We start from the raw sequence: 23,490 nt of genomic DNA on the forward strand, positions 1-23,490 counted from the left end.
AAATAAAGTTATAAGAGCCATAAAAGCCTAATTTAGTCGAAAATTACTGCATAAGGAAATCTGTTACAAAGTTCGGTTCGGTGTTTGTTTTTATAAAATAACTCTGTAAAAGTGTGATAACTATAAGGATAGTTTTTAAATATAAGGAAAATCTTATCATTCGGTAGTACCTATAACATTACCCTTAGCAGTATAAATACATTCCGAGTCTATAGTTCTAATTACTATTAGACTTTTGACCGTCAACATGAGAGTGATTGCTGTGTGGGCCCTATGTGTAGCGGTTGTGGCAGGTTTGTGAATTAATCAATAATCTAGATTTAATATTTAATTTTAAAATAGCTATAACATTACTTTTTCCTTTACAGCTGTGCCAACCAACCCACAAAGGATAGTTGGTGGTTCTTTAACTACCATTGACCAGTACCCTACAATGGTTGCTTGTCTAAATGCAGTTAACTCTGTTAACTTCTTCCAGTCTTGTGGTGGTACTATCCTCAACAATAGGTCCATCTTAACTGCTGCTCACTGTACTATGTAAGTATTATACATTGGTTAAGGATCGAAGCTTTGTTTTTCTTTCTATGTGGTGCCTACTAAGTTAATTTTTTTCTCAGATAATTACCTCGTATGTGTATTTTTTTGTCAGTGGCGATAGAGCAAATCAATGGCGCTTCCGTGTGGGTTCAACCTTCGCCAATAGCGGCGGCATTGTCCACAATGTTCAACAAATCATCAACCACCCCAACTATAACCATGCCATATTTGATAATGACTTCGCCATCTTACGTTCCGTTACTGTTATTTCATTCAACAACAATGTGAGGGCAGTCTCCATTGCTGGTGCTAATTACAATTTGCCCGATAACCAGGCTGTCTGGACCGCTGGATGGGGTCGGATTTCCGTAAGTACTGTTTTTTACTTGACAGGTAATCACGCCTTAACTATTTTTTTTCAAAATTTATATTCTGTTTCACAGGAGAATGGTCCTACGTCCGAGCAACTGCGACACGTCCAGGTCTTTACTATCAACCAAGCAATTTGCAGAAGCCGTTATGCAGCTGCTTTCACAACCATCACTGACAACATGTTGTGCTCTGGTATACTCGACGTCGGTGGTCGTGACCAGTGCTCGCAAGACTCCGGTGGTCCCCTATATCATAACGGGATTCAGGTCGGCGTCTGCTCCTTTGGTCATGGATGCGCCAGGCCACAGTTCCCTGGTGTCTATGCTCGCGTTTCACGAGCAACTGCTTGGATCGCAAGTAACGCTTAAAACATTTAAGCAAATGATCAAAAATCGTTGATTGAATAAACGAGTTTACCTTTTCATATTGTCACAGACTATCAAAAATATACCTACTTCATAAAATATTTTGAAAACTGACGTTTTTATTTTCCAAAGTTATTTTTGTAAATTTTAGACCTGATTGGCGTAAGCCACTTACCCGAAATTTCAGCCTGATGTTTGTGGCAAAATTGTGAAATTAAGTTGTTCCTTTTACGGGGATACAATAACTGTCATAATTGTTAAATTTAACTAAGAAGTATAAAGTCTCCTCTCTATCTATCAAAATACATACAGATTTTAAATCAAATCATAATCATCCAGTGCGATGTACCTTACCCAGCACTACCTATTGCCAATATACCGAGTGTACTAACCAAAAAATCATAATAATTTTAATAAGAAGGTTCCCCCCCAGAGTGTCAAATAAGCATTTTCTCCCTGACTAAAATAAAAATCTACTGAAAAATAATGCCTAGTCATTAATTACTGCAATATGAAATCTGCTTTATGAAATGCGGCTGGGTTTTTTTTAATGAAATATATCTGTAAAATGTGATAGGTAATTAGTTTTTAAATATCAAGGATAATCTTATCTCTCCATACCTATAACTTTATCCTAGACAGTATAAATACATTCCGAGTCTATAGTTTTGATTACTAGTAAACTTCTGACCGCCAAAATGAGAGTGGTTGCTATATGGGCCCTATGTGTGGCGGTCGTGGCAGGTTTGTGAATTAATATAATTCTACTAATAACATAAATGTAAGTTCGTAAGAAGTTATCGCTTTAGATACATATGTGTGAGTGTGATCATTCACAGAAAAACTGCTGAGTGTATTTTGTAAAACTTGGCAGCTATGTAGCTTATACATCAGAATAGTATGAAGACTACTTTATATTCGAATGCGAGAAGTAGTCAAAACAATCAAGCGTAACACTCATGCGGTAACAATTTTTGTCTTACATTTCCCCTCAAAGGGTGCTTAAACTAGATAGAAAATATAAAGAAATGTTAAAATAGTAACAACACTACTTTTTCCTCTACAGCCGTGCCAACCAACCCACAAAGGATAATCGGTGGTTCTTTAACTACCATTGACCAGTACCCTACGATGGCTGCCTGTCTAACCACATTTAACTTTGTCAACTACTTTCAGTCTTGTGGTGGTACTATCCTCAACAATAGGTCCATCTTAACTGCTGCTCACTGTACTATGTAAGTATTTATATTATATGTAGATTGAAGATAAAACTTTGCTCTTCCTTAGTTTATTCTTTATTGCATACATAAACATATTTTGTCACACAGATAACAGAGAGATTATGCACAACGGCGAGCTTAACCCAGTGTTGGGTTCTCTTACAGCCAACCTTAGAGTGAAAGAGTGATTTGATAGGGTAGGGCAAATTCAGTGTGCAACTTTATGCTAATGCTTCTTTCTGTAATGTATTATCTTCGAATTGTTCTTTGATGTGGATTTGACCTCGCATATGTTTTTGCAGCGGTGATCCCGCAAATCAATGGCGCTTCCGTGTGGGTTCATCCTTCGCCAATAGCGGCGGCATTGTCCACAATGTTCAGCAAATCTTCAACCACCCCAACTATAACCAGGCCGCCCCTCTTGATTTGGACATCGCTATCTTGCGTTCCGCCACTGCTATCTCATTCAACAACAATGTGAGACCAGTTTCCATCGCTGGCCCTAATTACAATTTGCCCGATAACCAGGTTGTCTGGGCCGCTGGATGGGGTGTGACTGTAAGTATTGTTACTTTTAGGAGGGATCTGCGTCTTGCAAATATATGCTGAGTTTGTTTCTGTTTTACAGGAGAGTGGTTCTACGTCCGAGCAACTGCGCCACGTCCAGGTCTTTTCTATCAATCAAGCCGCTTGCAGAACCCGTTATGCAGCTAGAGGCGTAAGCATCACTGACAACATGTTGTGCTCTGGTATACTCGACGTTGGTGGTCGTGACCAGTGCTCGCAAGACTCCGGTGGTCCTCTCTATCATAACGGGATCCAGGTCGGTGTCTGTTCTTTCGGCATTGGATGCGCCGAAGCACAGTTCCCTGGTGTTAATGCCCGTGTTTCACGTGTGACAGCTTGGATCACAAGTAACGCTTAAAGCGTATAAGCAAATGAACTAAAATCGTTGATCGAATAACTGAATTTATCTTTCCGTATTGTTTGATCACCGACTATCAAAAATATAACTACTTAATAAAAAAATATGATAACTGTCGTTTTTATTTACCACATTGGGCCACATGATCTCAAATCTTTTTAAATGCTAATTAAAAATGCTATCAAGTAGACATTGAATATATTTCGAGAAACTGAGTAAACTGTTGCCAGTATCGCGATTAATTAAGGAAAGATAACGATTTAAGGTAAATAAACACGCTGCCTTGATAACATTTCCTACAGAATATTGTCATTTCGTAACCTAAATATTGATGCTTGATTACAAAATGTTTAAATTTGCGATAAGGCTGCCTGTCCACCGGAGCGGAGCTAGGCTGCGGAGTGGAGAAACTGAGAAATTCTAACCAATAGGATTGCACAAAATCTTCGCTCCTCAATCCTATTGGTTAATATTTCTCAGTTTCTCAGCTCAGTTCAGTAAAGTTTTTTATAAAATAACTCTGTAAAAGTCTGATAGGTAACTGGTTTTTGAATATAAAGAAAATATTATCACTCGGTAGTACCTATAACTTTACCCTTAGCAGTATAAATACATTCCGAGTCTATAGTTCTGATTACTAGTAGACTTTTGACCGTCGACATGAGAGTGATTGCTGTATGGGCCCTATGTGTAGCGGTTGTGGCAGGTTTGTGAATTAATTATAGTTATATAATTAATTAATAATATTGTTTTAATATAATAAGCAAATGTAATAGCCATGCGTGATACCGCATATTTTGTTTCTTAAATTTTCCTTAATGGAGTTCTAATCTAAATTAAAAAAATAAAAAAGTTAATTTTAAAATAGATATAACACTACTTTTTCTTTTACAGCTGTGCCAGCCAACCCACAAAGGATAGTCGGTGGTTCTTTAACTACCATTGACCAGTACCCTTCGATGGCTGCTTGTCTGACTACATTTGACTTTGTTAACTACTTCCAGTCTTGTGGAGGTACTATCCTCAACAATAGGTCCATCTTAACTGCCGCTCACTGTACTATGTAAGTATAGGTATTATAGGCAGATTAAAGATTTAAACTTTGCTCTTCCTTCTGTGTTGTAATTACTTCGAATTGTTCTTTGATAGTTACCTCGCATGTGAATTTGTTTTTCCAGAGGCGATACGGCAAATAAATGGCGTTACCGAGTGGGTTCAACCTTCGCCAATAGCGGCGGCATTGTCCACAATGTTCAACAAATCATCAACCACCCCAACTTTGACCAGGCCGCCTTTGTCGATATGGATTTCGCTATCTTGCGTTCCGCCTCAGCTATCTCATTCAACAACAATGTGAGACCAGTTTCCATCGCTGGTCCTAATTACAATTTGCCCGATAACCAGGCTGTCTGGGCCGCTGGATGGGGTTTTATTTCTGTAAGTATTAATTTTACTTGACAGGTATTCGCATCTTAAAATTATTTTTTTTCCGTAATTTTGTTTCTGTTTCATAGGAGAATGGTCCTACGTCCGAGCAACTGCGCCATGTCAAGGTCTTTTCTGTCAATCAAGAGATTTGCAGAAGCCGTTATGCAAATCTCTCGATTGGAGCTTTCAACATAGCCATCACTGACAACATGTTGTGCTCTGGTATACTCGACGTCGGTGGTCGCGACCAGTGCTCGCAAGACTCCGGTGGTCCCCTCTATCATAACGGGATCCAGGTCGGTGTCTGCTCCTTCGGTTTTGGATGTGGAAGGCCTCAGTATCCTGGTGTCAATGCTCGTGTTTCGCGTGTAACAGCTTGGATCATAAGTAACGCTTAAAACGTTTAAAATCGTTGATCGAATAGCTGTTACTGTACAACGAAAACCGAATATGTAACTCGTTTCGAAAATATACTTTCACAATTTTATTTGTTTGGCTTTCTATCTCTCTTCCTTTGTTATGCTCGCCTTTTGCAAACAGTATATTTGAGAACTCCTGTCACTTTTATCTACCATGTTGGATCCTAAATACTTTTTAAGTCTCGCTTGACAGTACATATAATTTCTAACTTCAAATAATATTTCTTTGACAAGAGCATTGAACACTTAATTAAAGGGATGAAACCCTTGATGCAACTGGGATGTTTAAAACCAATTGCGAGGCTCTTCTTCTCTTGCCAGAGTAGGAGGACACTCAAGATAAGGCAGATTGCTTACATGAGACAGACGGTTGACCTAATAATTTTTTAAATCATCATCAATCAGTAGGTGGTTCTTTGCCAATAGCGGTGGTGTTGTCTACAAATCACCAACCACGTACAGTGTAGCCACCTACGTTGATAATGACATTGCTATCTTAAGCCCCGCCCATGTTATCTCATTTGACAATAATGTGAGGTCTATTTCCATCAATGGCGCTAATTACAATTGGCTGATAACTTGAATGAAATGAAAATTCCAATTTAAAACTCTTTTCTACAGGAGTCTGGTTCTCTCTCAATGCAATTACGTCACATCTATACCGCCAAGCTAGCCATTCTGCAAGTGCTGTAATAACAATCACTGACAATAATGTAGTGCTCTGATATATTCCTGGCCCTAATCGATATTGGTGGACCAATGTGCAATTTCCGGAATCACTCCTAAAACCGTTGCACTCTATGTATAGGGAAGGTTAACTTAAACATAAGTACCGCTCCTAAAACTAGGCATGCTTAAACAACAAACACTGAAAATCCAAATGATTATGGTGACGGTAAAGTTGGGCCTGATCTAGAACTACCTGTCCAGTGAAGTATCTGCATAGTCGGAAATTCTTGGACCAAATTAAATTAGATTATGTAATTTTGGCGTTATAAAAACAAATCGTTATAAGACTTTGTAAATGCCGCTGATTGACTATCACTCAACAGGAGTTTGATAGATAGATTAATTTATTTATGACTTTAATCTTATCACTTACTATTATTAGTATAAATAAAAGCCAAGGCAAACAATTTGCATCACCAGTGTGTGGACAGTCAAAATGAGAGTAGTAGCTGCATTAGCTCTTTGCATCGCGGTGGTGGCAGGTTTGTTAACTTTATTATAATAAAACTACCCCTAATTGTTTAATACCCCGGTACTATTTCCCCCGTACTAAAATTAGCCAACATATACTATACATATGTAGGGGTAAAAAATAGTATATATTTTGCAGCAACTTTTTCTCAGCAACTTGACCGGTATTAAAAAGTTTTAAGCTCAGTCTCGCCATCAGACTATCCCAATTTTATACTATACCTACCTATATAATAATGGTAATTTGTTTTTAGCTCTGCCATCGGACCCACAAAGAATAGTGGGAGGGTCGGTGACTACCATTAGCCAATACCCAACGATGGCTGCTTGTCTGTTCTCAAGTAATTTTGTCAACTACTTCCAGTCTTGTGGTGGTACTATCCTCAACAATAGGTCTATCCTAACTGCTGCTCACTGCACTATGTAAGTACATAAACTGCTCACCAGGAGATAAGATACACTTCTAACTGGAAATGATCTTTATATTACTGCTAAAACACTCATTGATACTCACATTGTTTTCATTTGTTATTTTTACAGTGGTCATACCGCTAACAGATGGCGCTTCCGTGTAGGCTCGACCTTTGCTAACAGCGGAGGTATTGTCCACAACGTTCAACAAATCATCAACCACCCCAACTATAACCAGGCCGCATTTCTTGATTTGGACTTCGCTATCTTGCGTTCCGCCACTGCTATCTCATTCAACAACAATGTGAGGGCAGTCTCCATTGCCGGCGCTAATTACAATTTGGGCGATAACCAGGCTGTCTGGGCCGCTGGATGGGGTCTGACTTCTGTAAGTATATACGGTTTTTCTTGGCAGGGATCTGCATCATCGACAATCCCGAGCCTTTTCTTAACTATGTTGGGGTGTGCCGGTCTTACCGGATGCAGCTGAGTACCTATCTGACCTCCCAAACCCAGTTACCCGGGTATCCCAATACTCCTTATGTATGGTATGACTGGTATCCATCCTGATACTTGAGAGGTTGGTTCTTTACCCTAGTCCACCATGCGACTGTCCAGCATACCCCTTTACTAGTCCACTATGACTTCCAGGCAGGGATCTGCATCTTAGTAATATATGCTAAGTTTTGTTTCTGCTTTGCAGGAGGGTGGTTCTCCGTCCGAGCAACTGCGCCACGTCCAGATCTTTTCCATCAATCAAGCGACCTGCAGAAACCGTTATGGAGCTAGTGGCATTACTATCACTGACAACATGTTGTGCTCTGGTGTTCTTGACGTCGGTGGTCGCGACCAGTGCACGCAAGACTCCGGTGGTCCTCTCTATCATAATGGCATCCAGGTCGGTGTCTGCTCGTTTGGTACTGGATGCGCCAGGCCACAGTTCCCTGGCGTGAATGCTCGCGTTTCTCGCGCATCTGCTTGGATTGCCGGCAACGCGTAAGAATGGATGAAACTTTGTGATATGCTGTATTTTGGAGTTGTAAAATATGTAAAAAAAAACTGATATTAATATAAGTACCTATGTAAAAATAAACCTAACATAATAAATGGTAGAAATATTTAGATCTGTTTTTATTTTATCTTCATCGTTTATTTAATGTTATCCGTTGAATAAAAACAAATATTTTTTTGATTAAAATATTAACATGGCCCATTATATATCGTGTGATTCAATCATGTGGGGAAGGATTTTTGGTTTAGCTCAATATCAAAACTACTAACTGCACCAAGGTTTTATGATAAATCAACCATTCTACCACCATGCTAATACCTTTTCAATGCTTTGAGTTGCTATGGCACCTGTTCAGGTCAGGATTTCAATAAATGATTTACCTCTATTTAATTTTAAGGGAAAATGATTAAGGATAATGATTGATACCAGTACTACATATCTTATGATAATGCTAGGAGACCCAAAACTTGTACCAAAAAATATAAATAGATCAATCAGTACCTGCGCTTTTAGCAGATTTACCCAAGTGATAGGAGCATAATTTATATTTAAAAAAAGCATTTAATTTTAAAATATAATAAACCTGTAGAATAATATGTTTGTGCGCTAACTAAAAATGATCTTGAGTGATAACTGATAAGGAATGAAATTGGACAACAGCTGTACTATAATTTTCTATTTACATAAGTATTGAGCCTGTTGAAAAGTTCATTTAATATACGAAGTAGCATTGTCGTAGTCAAAAGGTTAAAATAGCAAATCAAATAGTAAGGTCATCTTTAATTGAATGGCTATTTCAACAAAAGAAGTGAAATACTTATAAAAATATTTAAATAGAAAGTAAAACCCATGCTTTCGAGAGAAAGCAACCAATCACATTAATACTAAATAAAATATGATCAACAAAAACACCTACTTGGTTTTTCTATATGTAGTTTAGATAAAAGATAATTAAAAATAAAATAGATAACGATAAAGCATTCATTCAATTAGTCATTAGTTGCTATCAAAGTTCATGTGTTTTGGTATTTCCCATTATTCCATTCAAATCACGGGGGAAGGAAAGATAGGCTTAGTTCATTATTAGGTTTAAAACCATATAATATTATTGAAAAGCTCTGATGAAGCTATGAGTCTTACCAAAGCACCCAGCTGGCATAATTTTTTATAGAGTTAGCCTTGGCTAGGGCTGCCATTTCGAATTTCGCTAAACCCGGACAAATATTTAAAAAAACCCGGACATTTGGCGTAAATCGCATTTTTTCCCCGGACGAGTCCGATTTTTCTTTTTGTTTAAAAAAAACAAGACCTAATTTTTTTATATTACTTAAATTCAATGAGGTCCTTCCTTACATGAAAAGTCAGGGCCGTCTCTAGCTCATGTAGTACCTAGTATTGAAAGATTGTGACTTAATGTATTTCGAAGGTCATAATTAAGAAAGCTCATATGGAAACTAAGACTTACCTTCTTGATAGGTTAGACAAAAAAATTTTGAGAAATACAAACAACTGTAAAGTGAAGTTGCCGCGAGCGAAGCGAGCGCGAAAATTTTTGAGTTTTGGGTTACTAGAGCACCTAAACTTGTATAATAAAATATTCCGCAAAGGGAAGAAGCCGCAAGCGAAGCGAGCGCAAAATTTTTTGAATATTGGGATATTAAAGTAGCTAAACGAAAAAAAAAGTGCTAAGAAAAGAAGCCGCGAGCGAAGCGAGCGCGAAAATTTTGGAGTTTTGGGTCACTTCGACTTCTGCATTATTAGGCGCCCGGGATTTCGCATACCCAGGCACCATAGGTTAAAATGGCCCTATGAAAAATGTCCGGGTTTTCCCCGGACACTTCTTGAAACCCCGCCCAGACGGCCCCCGGACGGCCACCAAACGAGGACAAATCCGGGGAAACCCGGACGGATGGCAGCCCTAGCCTTGGCAGATGATGGAAAACCCTTTGACAATTGTGAACCATGACTTGGTATTTCTAGAAAAACTAATCCCTATTACTTAAAGAAATTATAAGTTGCTGGATAAAAGTTTGCACTATTAAATTACCTAAACTAAGCAATGTATGTACAATGTACATATCATTATTTTAACCTTTGAAAAGGTATAACTGCAATAACGTAAGGGGCAGTAATATGCTGCGAGATTGTTCGAAAGAGTTACCGCGGCTCTGGTACATGAAGGGCTTAAGAAGGCTCTGGAACATGATGGGATTTAGTCAGTAAGTGTCTGACACTCCCTCGCGCTGCTAACCCACAGCGGGGTTGGTCATTTGATGATTTCCCAATAAAAAAGTAACATGAATTCTTTTTCCAAGCAGAGAGAGATAGATTTAAAAAAGTATATTTAATTTATTTACCTATGTTAGCAGCATAATATCTGCTGGACAGAACCCCAAGGCCCAAGTTTACTCTCAAAGAAATGTTTTAAGGGCCAACGCTTGCCGGGGCTGGGGGCTTATTTGTGAGTCGTGGTGTTTGGATTAACTAGAAGAAACTTGGTTTGGCTTAAGAAGAGTTGGGCGGAAGAGATAATTTGATGTTATTGTAAGACATATAGGTACATAAAAATATTTCGAAGAAAAAGTAGATAGGTACTCACAAAGTTAGAAACATTTTTTTAAAATTCCGTCAGAAATTGCTCTGATTGTGCGTGTTGCTGTAGATTTAAAAAAGTAAATACTGAAGAACAATTTGATGATAGTTCTATAATTATTGCTCATCACTCAATCAATTGACTATAATGCTACAGATAACAGATAAACGTAGTTAAAACTGAAAAACCCAGGGAATTGTTACTTTCGATAGTGAAGATTAGGTACTAAGATGCCTAGTTATTTTGGGGTCTCGTGATTAAATTTTCAACGTTCTCAATTTTTTTTCTTTTTAGTTATCTCAAAATATTTTGTGTGTTGAAAATATTTGCTATAAAAAGGTTTCTATACCATACCTCGAGTGATTAATTCGAAGTATAAATTATAATATTTCCAAAACAAGATGCACGTAAAAATATTTGTTTGTATATGTATAAATATTTTTCTTGTATATGTGAGTAAGATACATATATCGTTAATTCTGATTTTATTGCGCAACAAAATATTGAAGCAGCTAAACAATAAATACTATATCATCAATTTAATTATTTTTACTGAGTCTTTGGCCTGGATCACCTATTCCGTATTCGATTTTTTAATTAAGTAAAAAAAAAGTTTCATGTATTTTTTTTCAAAACATTACTACGTAGTTGTGTTTTTTTTTCTTATAGATAACAAAATTCAACGTTATTTTTTATCTACCTTGGGCTTTCCATTCTAACTCTAAGTTATAAGGCTCTTTCCACAATAAGTTTATTAAAAATATAGTGCCTATATAATAGTTTCCTTTTGTGATTTTAAAGTCTATTGACTGAATCAATGGCTTCGAAGTTTTATCAATCGTCAATTTAATGTTCATTGTCAAAAATCCTAAACTACGTTCCACCAATAAACTATTACCTAGTAATATTTACACGTATGTTTTCTTATTGGCAGTGTTTTTATTTTACTTAGCAGTCTAAACACTTTTGCAAAAAAAAAACAATAGAAATAAAAAAAAATATTTGAATTCTTCTATAAAATTACATATTAATTTCCTTCATAACGAAGGCAAATCATTCGTTCAGTCTTCAGTGTGAACGCTTCCTTTCCTCGTCTAGTAAAACCCTAGTAGTACCTAATTTTGTGAATGGGGTAAATCAATGATGACTGATAAATTGATATGGGTTTTTTAATCATGATTTTTATCTTATAATCTGTGTTTGACTGATAGTATAAATATAAATCAAAGTTAGCCTTTAGCATCTTCAGTTTTCTGGTGACAGTCAAAATGCGAGTTATTGCTGTATTGGCTCTTTGTGTTGCTGCGGTGGCAGGTTTGTGAACTTTCTTGCTGATTTATAATTTATAGTGTCCTAGTCGATTATCGGCCACGGCGGCTGTTCTCATATAAGGAGATCAACCAGCAGAACATGTTCTAGCGCACAAGCATTTGCGCAGATACTTGTGCACTCTCATAGCCCGATGGGACGATAATCTGACACGACCGGAGACAGATCAGGCGCAGGACCGACACTAATGTGCTACTAATATAATGAAACTAATCAGTTTGTTTGCCCGTTTGAGAGAAGCAGTTCCCACGAGACAAGAGTGAAAGCACACATCTTATTTCAATTTTATCAATTAAAATTAATATTTTTGTTTTTTTTTTTACAGCCGTGCCTGCCAGCTTCGAAAGGATAGTGGGTGGTTCTTTAACGACAATAGACCAGTACCCCTCGATCGTAGCTTTACTCTATGGAAGGAACTTGATCAACTATGGTCAAGCTTGTGGTGGAAATATACTTAACAACAGGTCTATCCTAACTGCTGCTCACTGCACCGTGTAAGTTACTTATAACTTATTGTATTTTTTGGCCTCATGATTGATAACAGCTTTCCAAAAAAAAATGGTATTGTAAATGATAGAAAGAAAAAACTTAATTTTATTACAAGTCCGATAATAAATAGTACTACTACTGATATTAAGTCTTCGATGAAAATCGAAACATAAAAATTATGTCCTATTTTTCTTTTCAGTAACGATACCCCTCAGATGTGGCGCTTCCGAGTAGGCTCCTCCTTCGCCAGCAGCGGAGGTATTGTCCACAATGTTCAGCAAATCATCGAGCATCCCACCTACAATGTTGCAGCTCGATTGGATAATGACTTCGCTATCTTGCGCTCCGCCTCAGCCATCATCTACAATGACAATGTTAAGCCTATTGCCATCGCTGGTGCTAATTACCATCTCGCTGACAACCAGCCTGTCTGGGCCGCTGGATGGGGCAAAACTCACGTAAGTTGCTATTATAAAATCTTCTTTAATAGATCAAAGAGAAATATTATTTCGTTTGAGCTCGGGGCTTCTAAACTACTAAACAGATTTGAATCATTGTAGGAACTGCAATATCCAAATCTAACATAGACTATAGTTTATTCGGATGGCAAGAAAGCGCGCTGGAGAACAGCCAGTAAACGTAAGGCTAAATTCACATCCTTAAGTTTTAATTCTTTGTTACAGGAATTCACTATTCTCGGTCCTTCTTCTGAGCAACTGCGTCACGTCCAGATCTACAGCATCAACCAAGAAGAGTGCAGGAGTCGTTACGGCAGTGCAGTTATCACTGACAACATGGTGTGCTCTGGTGTGCTGGACGTGGGTCGTCGCGACCAGTGCGGAGGTGACTCCGGTGGTCCTCTCTACCACAATGGAGTCCTTGTCGGTGTCTGCTCCTTCGGCAGAGGTTGCGCTAGAAGGAGGTTCCCTGGTGTCAACGCTCGAGTTTCTAGTGCCTCTGCTTGGATTGTTAACAACGCTTAAATAAACGATATTAGTAACAGCATGTTTTATGTTTTTCTCAGTGTAAACTTTCCTATATCAACCTAATAAAGTCCCACACGTGGGCTTCTGTAGTTAAAAAGCCAAAAATAAAAACTTTTTACAAAAAAATAAAACCGACTCCCAAAAACACTGAAAAGCAAAAAAAAACTATTCTTAGGTGCATCGGCCTAGAAGTCAGTGTCTAATGGAAGTTCCTGAGTTTAACGCTACCGACTTCTAGGCCTAGATTTAAGATCCCGACGAATGGAGAACCTCCTTCTTTTTGGGAAGTTGGTTAAAAAGGGACAAAGACAAAAATAAAGTTGAAAATTTTGAAAGCAAAAGGCGCGCTATATCCCTCTTCGCTTACATAGAGGATATGTGTGTTGAAGTTATCCTTTTTTGGTTATTCAATAATTTTAGGATGTGACGAGTGAATCATATCTTATACTTTGTTTATTGCTTTCAGTTGATATAACTTAATACATTTCTAAAAATAATGACGAATATATTGAACAACCATAATAAACGAGATAAGTTTTTAGCTGTCTTCGGTGTGTCATAATGGTAATATAATTATTATCATTTATCAGTAATCCTGTAAAGTATAAGAAAGTATATACACTAGGTTGATTATTGATAATAATTAGTAGAAAGGGTCAAAAACGAAGAAAACCTATCGGTACTCGTAGTCCAATAATGCTCCTCTACTCAATTCGGGCTCTTAGCAAAACTCAGAACATGAAGTTGCATAGGGCTTCCTTATGTAACAAATTCAATCAAACGAAAAAAACCTTTGTGTAAAACTTCTGAGGATTGTACAAGTAATTTCTGCTGACCTCGTAGCCAAAACCCATTTTAGGTAAAAACCTAATTAGCAAAAGGTGTAAATTATACCCAGACTAATCTACAAGTATCTTAAGTTTCTTTGTAGAAAATTATAAAATGACTCAACCACGTAATCTCATCTAGCGGTAATTCAGTCATAAACGATTATTATAAATACTATCGACTTCTACCAAAATAGTACACTTGTCAGTGAGTATCCAGCAGAATGCATTTCTTTGCTCTATTAGCCCTCTGCATCGCGGCTGTCTCAGGTATGTATTATTTTGAACTCCAATTCCTTCCAAAATTGTAATTTAATTTTGCTCTAAAAACAATGTTTTGTTTCTTTTTATTTATAATGTTTTTTCTGGTACATAGCCGTTCCCGCAAACCCCCAGAGGATTGTCGGTGGCTCCCTCGCCACTATTAACCAGTACCCTTCCATCGCTGCTCTTCTATACTCATCAAACTGGATCACTTACTCGCAGTCTTGCGGGGGCACCATCCTCAACAATAGAGCTATCCTGACCGCTGCTCATTGTACCAAGTAAGTCTTCTTGAGTATAATTCAAGCTATGAGAATATTGGATAGGATAGGAGTCAGAAATTTTAAATTTAATTCGTTTTGCAGTGGAGACGCTGCTGGTAGATGGCGTATTCGTCTTGGATCCACTTGGGCTAACAGTGGTGGTATAGTTCACAACGTTACTCAGAACATTGTACACCCCTCGTACAACTCAAGGACCATGGACAATGACATCGCTGTATTGCGGTCTACCACCTTGTTTACGTTCAACAATAATGTTCGCGCTGCTTCTATCGCAAGCGCAAACTACAATCTCGCTGATAACCAGGCTGTCTGGGCTGCTGGATGGGGCACAACTTTCGTAAGTTTATTACCGTAGTCTTCAAACAATGATGTATGCTTTATTCAAAAAAGTGTTCTAATCGTTGTATTTGTATTTCACAGTCAGGTGCAACTGCCGGCTCCGAGCAGCTCCGTCATGTTCAGCTCGTGACCATCAACCAGAACACTTGCAGAAACAACTACGCTACCCGTGGTTATACCATCACGGACAACATGTTGTGCTCCGGCTGGATCGGAGGTGGTCGTGACCAGTGCCAGGGTGACTCCGGCGGTCCTCTTTACCACAACGGCATCGTTGTTGGTGTCTGCTCCTTCGGTATTGGCTGCGCTGAGGCTCAGTTCCCCGGGGTCAATGCTCGCGTATCACGCTACACCGCTTGGATCTCATCTATTGCTTAAGAAATAGTATTAAAATTTATTTTAATGACTGATAGTATTATCGTGTTTTATATAATTTGAATATTGTATTTAGAAATATACTTCTGAAATATCCATTTATACTTATGTTTTTTTTTTGTCGCATGACTTCGTCAGATGCCTAAGTTGAAGTCTGAATGAATGAAGTATCTGCTCTGTACGGAAATGACTATATCTGGAGGATCATCATCGATTAGCTAGAATACTTAAAGATAACAATAAATGTATCAAGCTCCTGGGTTTTTTATTTGCTTTTAAATAAAAAAAACCCAACCCTTGATACCTTTGATAATCAAGATAGCAAAAAAAAACTAATTAACTTTAAAAATAAACTGACTGGCAAACATAAGGAAAAATTATATATATAAATCTTATCATCGCTTTGGGCGGCTTTCAGACTGTTCTTAGTATAATGGCCTATACATAATGTTTAACCTATGGCACAAAATATCGTGCAAAGACTTTGCTATATTATGGTGCTTAATATTACACCAAAAAAGGGATTAATTACATGTAGTGAATAGACTACATGCATATAATTATTATAATGAGAGTGATTTGCTCGCTACATGCAGAATCTTCTTAAAGAAGATAGGATACTGCCTTCAGTCATATGCAAGCACACCAGCAAATTATCACTGCGGTTTGAAGCAATCACTTTGGCCGAAAATGCATCATCATCAATAGCGTATTCTGAAGCCACCTGACAATTTCTCATTATACACCAACTATATTATTAGCATTAATATGTAGACGCGTCCTTACATTGTGAACTCAATAGATAGCTACGTCTTTGTCATCAATGAATTTCCACCGATGATAAATAGATAGATTTATGTAATTATTATATTAATCTAATCACATGTCAGTATAAATAAGAAGCAAGGTAACATTTTGGGATCTTCAGTAGTCTGGTGACAGTCAAAATGCGAGTTATTGCTGCATTGGCCCTTTGTGTAGCTGCGGTGGCAGGTTTGTAAACTTTATTGCTCATGGCTGCACCTTATGTCAGTCTGGCAAACCATTTTAATACTTTTTAACCTTACCCATTTAATTTAATAATATTTAGCGCAATATCATGTACTTGATAGCCTTCCTGAATAACAATACATGTTTCTTCACATAGACCTGTTCAAGAGAGTAGAATAAAACCTATTTCAATAATAAGAAAATTATTTTTACAGCTTCGCCATCTGGTTCCCAGAGGATAGTGGGAGGCTCTTTAGCTCCTTTTGGTCAGTATCCTGGGATCGTGGCCCTTCTCACCACATTCAACCAGGTCAATTATTTCCAATCTTGTGGTGGGAATATCCTTAACAACAGGTCAATTCTAACTGCTGCTCACTGCGTCGGGTAAGATTAAATCTCAACTTCGTACAAATTTCTGTGTCGGTCATTGCCTAAAGTTGTAAGCTCAATTGTCTTGTTTATGAGATCAATTTTACTAATATTCATGTCTGTTTATTTTTTAGAAATCGGTCTCCAGCTATGTTCCGCTTCCGAGCGGGCTCAATCTTTGCCAACTATGGTGGTGTTGTCTACGGTGTTCAGCAAATCATCAACCACCCCAACTATAACCAGGCCGCCTTTTTGGATTATGACTTCGCTATCATGCGCTCTGCCTCAACTATTGTTTTCAACAACCTTGTGAACCCTGTTCGCCTCGCTGGCGCTAATTATAATTTGGCTGATAACCAAGCTGTCTGGGCTGCCGGTTGGGGTTTGACTGAAGTAAGTAGCTTTATAATATCGTTAAAAACCAATTTTTGTGTCAAATCAAGTTTTGTTGAATCATAAAATTTATGTTGCTATCAATGGGGTACCTATTACCTTTCTCCAAAAGAAATGATTAATCTCAACCAGTTTAGCTGTTTAACCGTGAGTTTGTATCATGTTTACAGCAGGGCTTCCCATCAGAGCAACTACGCCACGTCCAAGTCTACACTATCAACCAAGAAATCTGCAGAAACCGTTACGCCGGCAGATATGTTATTACTGATAACATGTTGTGCTCCGGCGTGTTGGATGTCGGTGGTCGTGACCAGTGTCAGCAAGACTCTGGCGGTCCTCTCTACCACAATGGCGTCCTTGTTGGTGTTTGCTCCTTTGGTACAGGATGCGCTCAGGCTCAGTTCCCCGGCGTCAATGCACGTGTGTCTCGTGCTTCTGCTTGGATTGTCAGCAACGCTTAAAATGAATTACAAAATAGCAAGAATATATTAATTTGTTTTTTTTTTCGTAATACCTGGTGTGACTGCGCTTTAATAAACCCATCTTATATAAGACGGAATACCTACAAATCTTGAAACCATTCAAAAAACTATGTAATTTAAAACTATTGTGTACCATATACGACTATTTGTGCAAGATGATATCAACTATGGCACTGATTTTGGTTTTCAACCTAATCCATCAAAAGCAATCAGGTGACATTCGGTTTTTTTGAATAGGTAATAATGAATCATATTTGTGTTTTTACACTTAGACAATTATCAGTTGTTATTATATTCTCTATACGTTATTACCTAAATTGGTCTTTCCTATTTATTAGGTACAAGGCTATATTCATAACTACTTTTTGCAAATATTTTTATTAAGTTTCGTAATTGTTGAAATTTTGAGTTTATATAACACAAAAAAAATATTTTTCCGGTAATCCGGTATTTTCTATCTCCTTGATGATTGAATTAGATAGCTAAGTATCTGAGTATAAAATGACACCCACGTAAAAGACCACCTGTGTTAGGCATATAAAATACTTTGATTAGGGAATCCTCAGAATTTATTTAGAATTGATAAAACTAATGAATTCATATACAAAGATGTATAAACGCATCAACTCTTTTTATGGTGGCATAGTCATGTATTTAGACACACCCTTACCTTTTCTAGCCAATCAATTGGGCCTGACTGATCAATGAACATGTCAATCTGATATCTTAATAGGTTTATACAATATTTATTATTATTAATCTAATCACATGGTGGTATAAATAAGAACCAAGGAAACACTTTAGCATCTTCAGTAGTCTGGTGACAGCCAAAATGCGAGTTATTGCGATATTGGCCCTTTGTGTTGCTGCGGTGGGAGGTTTGTGAACGTTTATGTATATTTATGCTCATTTAGATAATAACAGTTTGATAAAATTACATCGCCCTTGAAGTCGGAGCCCTAATGTTTTTTTTCTCTGTCTCTTGAATTTGGTAACCCACATAAAACCTAACGTGAAGTTGTGCGTAAAGTTTTGTATGACGCTATATGTATGAATGGGGCAGAGCAAGATCGAAAATTAGACTTTTATAAGCCTCTAGACTTGATTTTTATAAGGCTATTATTGAAAAGTGGGCGTGGCTATCATCATCATACGAGAGCTTTAATGTTACGTAATTATGAACTTGCTGGGACATCAGCAGAAAAGTTAAATTTTAGTAATGTATTAATCCTTAATAACAAATCACTACAAAAACTATAATATTCAATAGAACTTAAGAATTCAATTTTTTTTAGCCCTGCCATCCGGCCCTCAAAGGATAGTGGGAGGATCTTTAACAACAATTGATCAGTACCCTGGGATCGTCGCTATTCTCTACTCATTTAACCTGGTCAACTATTTCCAAAGTTGTGGTGGGAGTATCCTTAACAACAGGTCAATTCTGACTGCTGCTCACTGCACCGTGTAAGTAAATGAAAGATATTTTTTGGATTCTTGCTGCCAAATACAATAAATTGCCGACCGCACATGCCGCGACTCAAGTCAGCCACAGCTGCACTATTGGTTTGTACCTCTATGTATTTACATTTGGATCGAAACGAATCGACAGTTGTAGTCGGCAGCAAGAATTCAAAACGTTCCTTAAAGCTCAACTGTTCTACATTTGTATTGATCACTTATTCACCAAATACAATTAATTCAAATGGGTTATGATTTTGTCTTATGTTTTAACAAAAGTTCAGTTCTAATTGTGTGTTATTATTTTGCAGAGATACTCCTACAATTAGATTCGCCTTCCGTGCAGGCTCAAGTTTTGCCAGTAGAGATGGTGTTGTCTACAATGTTCAACATATCATCAACCATCCCGCCTACAACTTAGCAGCGTTTTTGGATTATGACATCGCTATCATGCGCTCGGCCACAGTCATCGTCCGTGAGAACAACGTTAGCCCTGTTTCCATTGCTGGCCCTAATTACAATTTGGATGATAATGAGGTAGTCTGGGCTGCCGGCTGGGGCGTGACGGAGGTAAGCAACTTTATTAAGAAAACTATGATTTTCCCAACCGTTTTCAAGGAAAACAAAATGACTAGCGGAGATGACGCAAAATCTCCTTAATGCGGGTGCTCGAGGGACGAGGAACATTACTAGCTCCACCCTTACACGCCTTCTATAGAACCACTAATCAGTCAAGAGCAATCTTTGATGATGACCAATGAACGTTTCGATATTTCTAGTAACTGATCACGCCTACATACAGGAAGGCTCCTAACTACCTTCCCTTATGGCAGCTTCGCTATCTTTCCTCCTCCGTGGTAAACTTTACTATTTCCATAATCAGTTTAACAATGAATTCTTATAATACTTTTTATTATTTCTTTACCACAGACCGGCTGGCCATCAGAGCAATTGCGTCACGTCCAAGTCTACACTATAAACCAAGAAATTTGTAGAAGTCGCTATAGCAACAAATATATTATCACTGACAACATGTTGTGCTCCGGTGTCCTCGATGTTGGTGTTCGTGACCAGTGCTCGCAAGACTCCGGCGGTCCTCTTTACCACTTTGGAAGGTCAGGACCAGTCGTTGTAGGAGTCTGCTCCTTCGGTGAAGGATGCGGTCTAAAGGAGTATCCTGGTGTTAATGCACGGGTCTCTCGTGTTTCGGCTTGGATTGAAAGTAATGCTTAAAATGAAATATAAAATACTTGGAACATAGTTGTGTTTGCTCTTAGTTGTGTGCAGTTCTGTAAAAAGTCCCGTCAAGATTGTTTACCTTTGGTTAAGTGCCTCAAACATTACAATAGACGCTTTATTTATTAATTGGCTATTGTACTACCTGAGAGGTATCTAGAAAGACAGATACAATGTTTCAATCTGAATCATTGTATCTGTCTTTCTAGATTATATATATATATATATATATATATACCTGTATTGGTCTCTCCAATAAGTATTTATTGTAGTAATGTGACCAAATAAATGAAATGCATTAATTTTGGCACCAACGCCATCTAGTTACACTATGAATAACTCGGTGTTTTTTTTTTCATTTGACCTAGTGAACGGTTATCGTGCAATATCAATACTACCCTAACTTCAGATACAGAGTATCTTAATCTTTAAACCTTAATCTTTCTCAAAATTTGTGAACAAGACATCATCCTTTGGCAGTATGATAAGATATCGCATAGATATTTTATTGGTGTAGAAAATATTCAATACTGGTTAAAAAGAGATTCCGTGATAAGGTTGGCACTAAGTAGCTTTAGAGGCTTTTAAAAAGCAGCCCGGAGTCTTTTTGGATGCACATCACTGCTTTGGTGAGCATGTTAGGTTATCGATGCTGCGCCTGATCTTTCTCCAGTCGCATTGGATTAGAGAGATTAGAGACTTAGGATTAAGTAAATGCTGTCTCTTAGTGTACTCTTGTGCACTATTTATAATCTTGCACAGGTAGCTAATCACCTCTAAGACAGACCGTTGCCCAAACTTGGTTAAGGCAATTTGTATGTTGACGATAGTGCGTTGTTTATCATTATGATATGAGCATGACAAGATATGCCAAAATCTTCAAGGTCATTTGCATTAAGTTCACCATAAGTAATTTAATCTCCATTTTGCCGTAGTGATGACACATTCACACAAAATAAAACTAGAAAAGGTGCATTCGGATAACTTGTATTTCCAATTTCAATCCTGTTTTTACACGCTTTTTATTAGCTTCACCTGTATGTTTGTATGTTTGTATGTTTGTTTGTAACCGACTTCTTTGGGCGCGATTTTGACCCACTTTAAACGGCCAGATTTCGTTCAAACTTTGTAGATTTATTGAGGACCGATGACAATACACTAATTTGATAAAATTATTCCATTTTAACCGACTTCCCAAAAAGGAGGAGGTTACACATACACATCGATTACTCCGAGGTTTATAGACCGATTTACGTGATTCTTTTTTTGTTCGACTTGGAATAGCTGCCAGTTGGTCCCATATTCATCAGGTCAGGATCTGATGATGGAAACCCTGAGAAATCGAGGGCAACCTTCAAAACTTCTAGGCATACATAGGGTAAAAACATGACACTTAGGTGTACGCCTAAAAGCACTATTCAACTGTGAAGATTTGGAGCTGACCTGATGATGGAGACCAGAGAGGGTCGAGGGAACTCGACAACTGAATATGTAAACTACCTCGTGTTTGGGCTTAAATTATTTGTATTGACAAGACCTTTGCAACAGTGAAGGTTTTGAGCTGACCTGATGATGGAGACCAGAGAAAATGGAGGGAACTCGACAACTGAATATGTAAACTACCTCGTGTTTGGGCTTAAATTATTCGTATTGACAAGACCTATGCAACAGTGAAGGTTTGGAGCTGACCTGATGATGGAGACCAGAGAAAGTCAAGGGAACTCGACAACTGAATATGTAAAATACCTCGTTTGGACTTATATTCTTTGTATTGATGAGAACTTCCCACTTGTATGGATAGTGACAACTATTCGTATCACTGAAAAGCTTTAAATAAATAACCTTTTTACAAAAAAATTAAACCGAGTTCCCAAAACACTAAAAAGCAAAAAAAAAACTAATTTTAGGTGCATCGGCCTAGAAGTCGGAGGCAAAATTAACTTAGTAACATCCATTAGACACCGACTTCTAGGCTTTTCAATTTGCAAAATATGATCTTTGTTAATTTATATAATTTTCATCTATAGTCGATAAGGTAAGAAAATTAATTAAAATTTTCTAGAATTTTTCTCTACAGTCGATAAGGCAGGACTCGATGTTAATTTTTATTTCCAATAATTATCTTTAGCCGTTTTCTCTAATATTGACAAATTTTTGTATACTAAAGAGAATTTTAATTCTACAAAACAAATAATAGTTTGAAAACAAACTAAAAAGTAGAAAATAAATAATAGTTTAAAAAAAACTAAAAAACACGCTTTTTATAGAAAAACGAACTAAAAAATAGGAAATAAATTTTAATGAATTTAAATGAAGAAAACAGTGTTAAAAATTTCAAGGAATATAAATTAATAATAGTGTGAATACAAAAAAAAAAAAATTAAAAAAAGCGTGGGGTGCTTTTTAAGATATTATCGAAATGAAAATCACTGTACTCATATCTGTCAATAAAATATTTATAACTATTGACACCATGCACCCCACGCTTTTTTTATATATTTTTTTTTTATCTCATGAACGTCTGCAGTTTAAGTACCTAACAGTATCAATAAAACAATAAAAGCGATTAATTTAACAAATAATCGTATGTGTTATCTATCATGTAGCAATAATCCATAAGTGCAGATTGATTATAATCAATATTTTGGTTTTATCAGTAATCGCCTTACGAAGAATTTACTACGTACGTCTGTATCTCAACAACTGCTCGTCATGTTTTGATGATTTAATGTCCGAACAGATTTGGATAAAATTTGGTACAGAGATGGCTCAAAGTTTACATGATGAATAACTTGTTCTTAAATAAACCTTGCCGCGTTATCGCCAGATGAGTACATCATTTTTACTCCCTTTGGCTCTCATAAAAGGTTTTTATTATATTTAGTAAAATATAATAAAAACCTTTTATGAGAGCCAAAGGGAGTAAAAATTTTACATTTTGTATATTAATTTTAATAGTAGCTTTTACATTAATCTGATACAGTGATTTTACACTTTTACAAAATTTTTATTAACGGAATCAAGAAACAATGACATTCGTCACGTCATTAATCTAAAATGTACGCATCAATTAATTATACTGTTACAGCCTTTATATCGTCCAACTGCTGGGCACAGGCCTCCTCTCACTCTTTAATAAATTATACATTAGGTACACTCTATTTTACAACAACAAATTAATAAATAA

At 37.2% G+C, this 23,490-nt stretch overlaps 7 protein-coding genes and 1 pseudogene across 19 annotated transcripts in view; 7 read left to right on the forward strand and 1 right to left on the reverse strand.

Annotated features, from left to right (window-relative positions):
- The window catches only part of LOC135116564 (trypsin CFT-1-like), a 38,786-nt gene extending 23,307 nt beyond the window's left edge, over window positions 1–15,479 (forward strand). Inside the window, exons 2-5 of one of the 2 annotated variants that reach the window (XM_064043642.1) lie at window positions 14,357–14,383; window positions 14,490–14,658; window positions 14,743–14,998; window positions 15,082–15,479. In XM_064043642.1, coding sequence (XP_063899712.1) covers window positions 14,357–14,383; window positions 14,490–14,658; window positions 14,743–14,998; window positions 15,082–15,378 — 749 coding nt within the window. In that variant the 3' untranslated portion in view covers window positions 15,379–15,479. Of the gene's footprint in view, window positions 1–14,245; window positions 14,384–14,489; window positions 14,659–14,742; window positions 14,999–15,081 lie in introns of those variants that run through there. The other variant, XM_021340597.3, reaches the window with a different exon arrangement.
- Kcc (kazachoc) overlaps window positions 1–23,490 on the reverse strand; it is a 466,160-nt gene that overhangs the window by 171,415 nt on the left and 271,255 nt on the right. The window lies entirely within an intron of this gene.
- Window positions 201–1,373, forward strand: LOC126053740 (trypsin, alkaline C). Of its 2 annotated transcripts, XM_049836589.2 has the most exons (4): window positions 201–293; window positions 369–537; window positions 650–905; window positions 981–1,368. In XM_049836589.2, the coding sequence occupies exons 1-4, from the start codon at window positions 248–250 to the stop codon at window positions 1,275–1,277; spliced, it is 768 nt and encodes a 255-aa protein (XP_049692546.2). In that variant the 5' UTR covers window positions 201–247; the 3' UTR covers window positions 1,278–1,368. The 2 variants fall into 2 exon arrangements, with proteins under 2 accessions (XP_049692546.2, XP_049692545.2); XM_049836588.2 differs by having other exon boundaries at window positions 650–1,373.
- LOC110383668 (trypsin, alkaline C) lies at window positions 1,932–3,531 on the forward strand. The gene is made up of 4 exons (XM_021344469.3): window positions 1,932–2,018; window positions 2,341–2,509; window positions 2,797–3,052; window positions 3,123–3,531. Exons 1-4 carry the CDS (start codon window positions 1,973–1,975, stop codon window positions 3,417–3,419), a joined length of 768 nt encoding a protein of 255 aa, XP_021200144.3. The 5' UTR covers window positions 1,932–1,972; the 3' UTR covers window positions 3,420–3,531.
- Window positions 3,941–5,334, forward strand: LOC110383663 (trypsin, alkaline C-like; annotated as a pseudogene).
- LOC110383666 (trypsin, alkaline C) lies at window positions 6,318–7,999 on the forward strand. The gene is made up of 4 exons (XM_021344467.3): window positions 6,318–6,477; window positions 6,721–6,889; window positions 7,007–7,265; window positions 7,581–7,999. Exons 1-4 carry the CDS (start codon window positions 6,432–6,434, stop codon window positions 7,875–7,877), a joined length of 771 nt encoding a protein of 256 aa, XP_021200142.1. The 5' UTR covers window positions 6,318–6,431; the 3' UTR covers window positions 7,878–7,999.
- LOC110380584 (trypsin, alkaline C) lies at window positions 11,642–20,323 on the forward strand. 3 transcript variants are annotated; one of them, XM_021340592.3, is made up of 4 exons: window positions 11,642–11,796; window positions 12,137–12,305; window positions 12,500–12,758; window positions 12,984–13,305. In XM_021340592.3, exons 1-4 carry the CDS (start codon window positions 11,751–11,753, stop codon window positions 13,281–13,283), a joined length of 774 nt encoding a protein of 257 aa, XP_021196267.3. In that variant the 5' UTR covers window positions 11,642–11,750; the 3' UTR covers window positions 13,284–13,305. The 3 variants fall into 3 exon arrangements, with proteins under 3 accessions (XP_021196267.3, XP_063899713.1, XP_063899714.1); XM_064043643.1 differs by lacking the exons at window positions 12,137–12,305; window positions 12,500–12,758; window positions 12,984–13,305 and adding exons at window positions 18,905–19,073; window positions 19,379–19,637; window positions 19,998–20,323 and having other exon boundaries at window positions 11,717–11,796; XM_064043644.1 differs by lacking the exons at window positions 11,642–11,796; window positions 12,137–12,305; window positions 12,500–12,758; window positions 12,984–13,305 and adding exons at window positions 18,408–18,487; window positions 18,905–19,073; window positions 19,379–19,637; window positions 19,998–20,323.
- LOC135116565 (trypsin, alkaline C-like) lies at window positions 16,215–17,615 on the forward strand. Its single transcript, XM_021340598.3, has 4 exons — window positions 16,215–16,368; window positions 16,581–16,749; window positions 16,869–17,127; window positions 17,298–17,615. Exons 1-4 carry the CDS (start codon window positions 16,323–16,325, stop codon window positions 17,586–17,588), a joined length of 765 nt encoding a protein of 254 aa, XP_021196273.3. The 5' UTR covers window positions 16,215–16,322; the 3' UTR covers window positions 17,589–17,615.

Source organism: Helicoverpa armigera, chromosome 3 (assembly GCF_030705265.1).
Source record: "Helicoverpa armigera isolate CAAS_96S chromosome 3, ASM3070526v1, whole genome shotgun sequence".
Classification (NCBI taxonomy): Eukaryota; Metazoa; Arthropoda; class Insecta; order Lepidoptera; family Noctuidae; genus Helicoverpa; species Helicoverpa armigera.

What these genes read in the sequence shown, in the direction of transcription:
- LOC135116565 (XM_021340598.3), top strand. Translation starts at nt 16,323, where the DNA reads ATGCGAGTTATTGCTGCATTGGCCCTTTGTGTAGCTGCGGTGGCAG. An exon ending in TTGTGTAGCTGCGGTGGCAG is followed by an intron (nt 16,369 to 16,580) that starts GTTTGTAAACTT and finishes TTATTTTTACAG; the next exon opens with CTTCGCCATCTGGTTCCCAG. An exon ending in CCGGTTGGGGTTTGACTGAA is followed by an intron (nt 17,128 to 17,297) that starts GTAAGTAGCTTT and finishes TCATGTTTACAG; the next exon opens with CAGGGCTTCCCATCAGAGCA.
- LOC110380584 (XM_064043643.1), top strand. Translation starts at nt 11,751, where the DNA reads ATGCGAGTTATTGCTGTATTGGCTCTTTGTGTTGCTGCGGTGGCAG. An exon ending in ACTGCTGCTCACTGCACCGT is followed by an intron (nt 19,074 to 19,378) that starts GTAAGTAAATGA and finishes ATTATTTTGCAG; the next exon opens with AGATACTCCTACAATTAGAT. An exon ending in CCGGCTGGGGCGTGACGGAG is followed by an intron (nt 19,638 to 19,997) that starts GTAAGCAACTTT and finishes TCTTTACCACAG; the next exon opens with ACCGGCTGGCCATCAGAGCA.
- LOC126053740 (XM_049836588.2), top strand. Translation starts at nt 248, where the DNA reads ATGAGAGTGATTGCTGTGTGGGCCCTATGTGTAGCGGTTGTGGCAG. An exon ending in ATGTGTAGCGGTTGTGGCAG is followed by an intron (nt 294 to 368) that starts GTTTGTGAATTA and finishes TTTCCTTTACAG; the next exon opens with CTGTGCCAACCAACCCACAA. An exon ending in ACTGCTGCTCACTGTACTAT is followed by an intron (nt 538 to 649) that starts GTAAGTATTATA and finishes TTTTTTTGTCAG; the next exon opens with TGGCGATAGAGCAAATCAAT.
- LOC110383666 (XM_021344467.3), top strand. Translation starts at nt 6,432, where the DNA reads ATGAGAGTAGTAGCTGCATTAGCTCTTTGCATCGCGGTGGTGGCAG. An exon ending in ACTGCTGCTCACTGCACTAT is followed by an intron (nt 6,890 to 7,006) that starts GTAAGTACATAA and finishes TTATTTTTACAG; the next exon opens with TGGTCATACCGCTAACAGAT. An exon ending in CTGGATGGGGTCTGACTTCT is followed by an intron (nt 7,266 to 7,580) that starts GTAAGTATATAC and finishes TCTGCTTTGCAG; the next exon opens with GAGGGTGGTTCTCCGTCCGA.
- LOC110383668 (XM_021344469.3), top strand. Translation starts at nt 1,973, where the DNA reads ATGAGAGTGGTTGCTATATGGGCCCTATGTGTGGCGGTCGTGGCAG. An exon ending in ACTGCTGCTCACTGTACTAT is followed by an intron (nt 2,510 to 2,796) that starts GTAAGTATTTAT and finishes ATGTTTTTGCAG; the next exon opens with CGGTGATCCCGCAAATCAAT. An exon ending in CCGCTGGATGGGGTGTGACT is followed by an intron (nt 3,053 to 3,122) that starts GTAAGTATTGTT and finishes TCTGTTTTACAG; the next exon opens with GAGAGTGGTTCTACGTCCGA.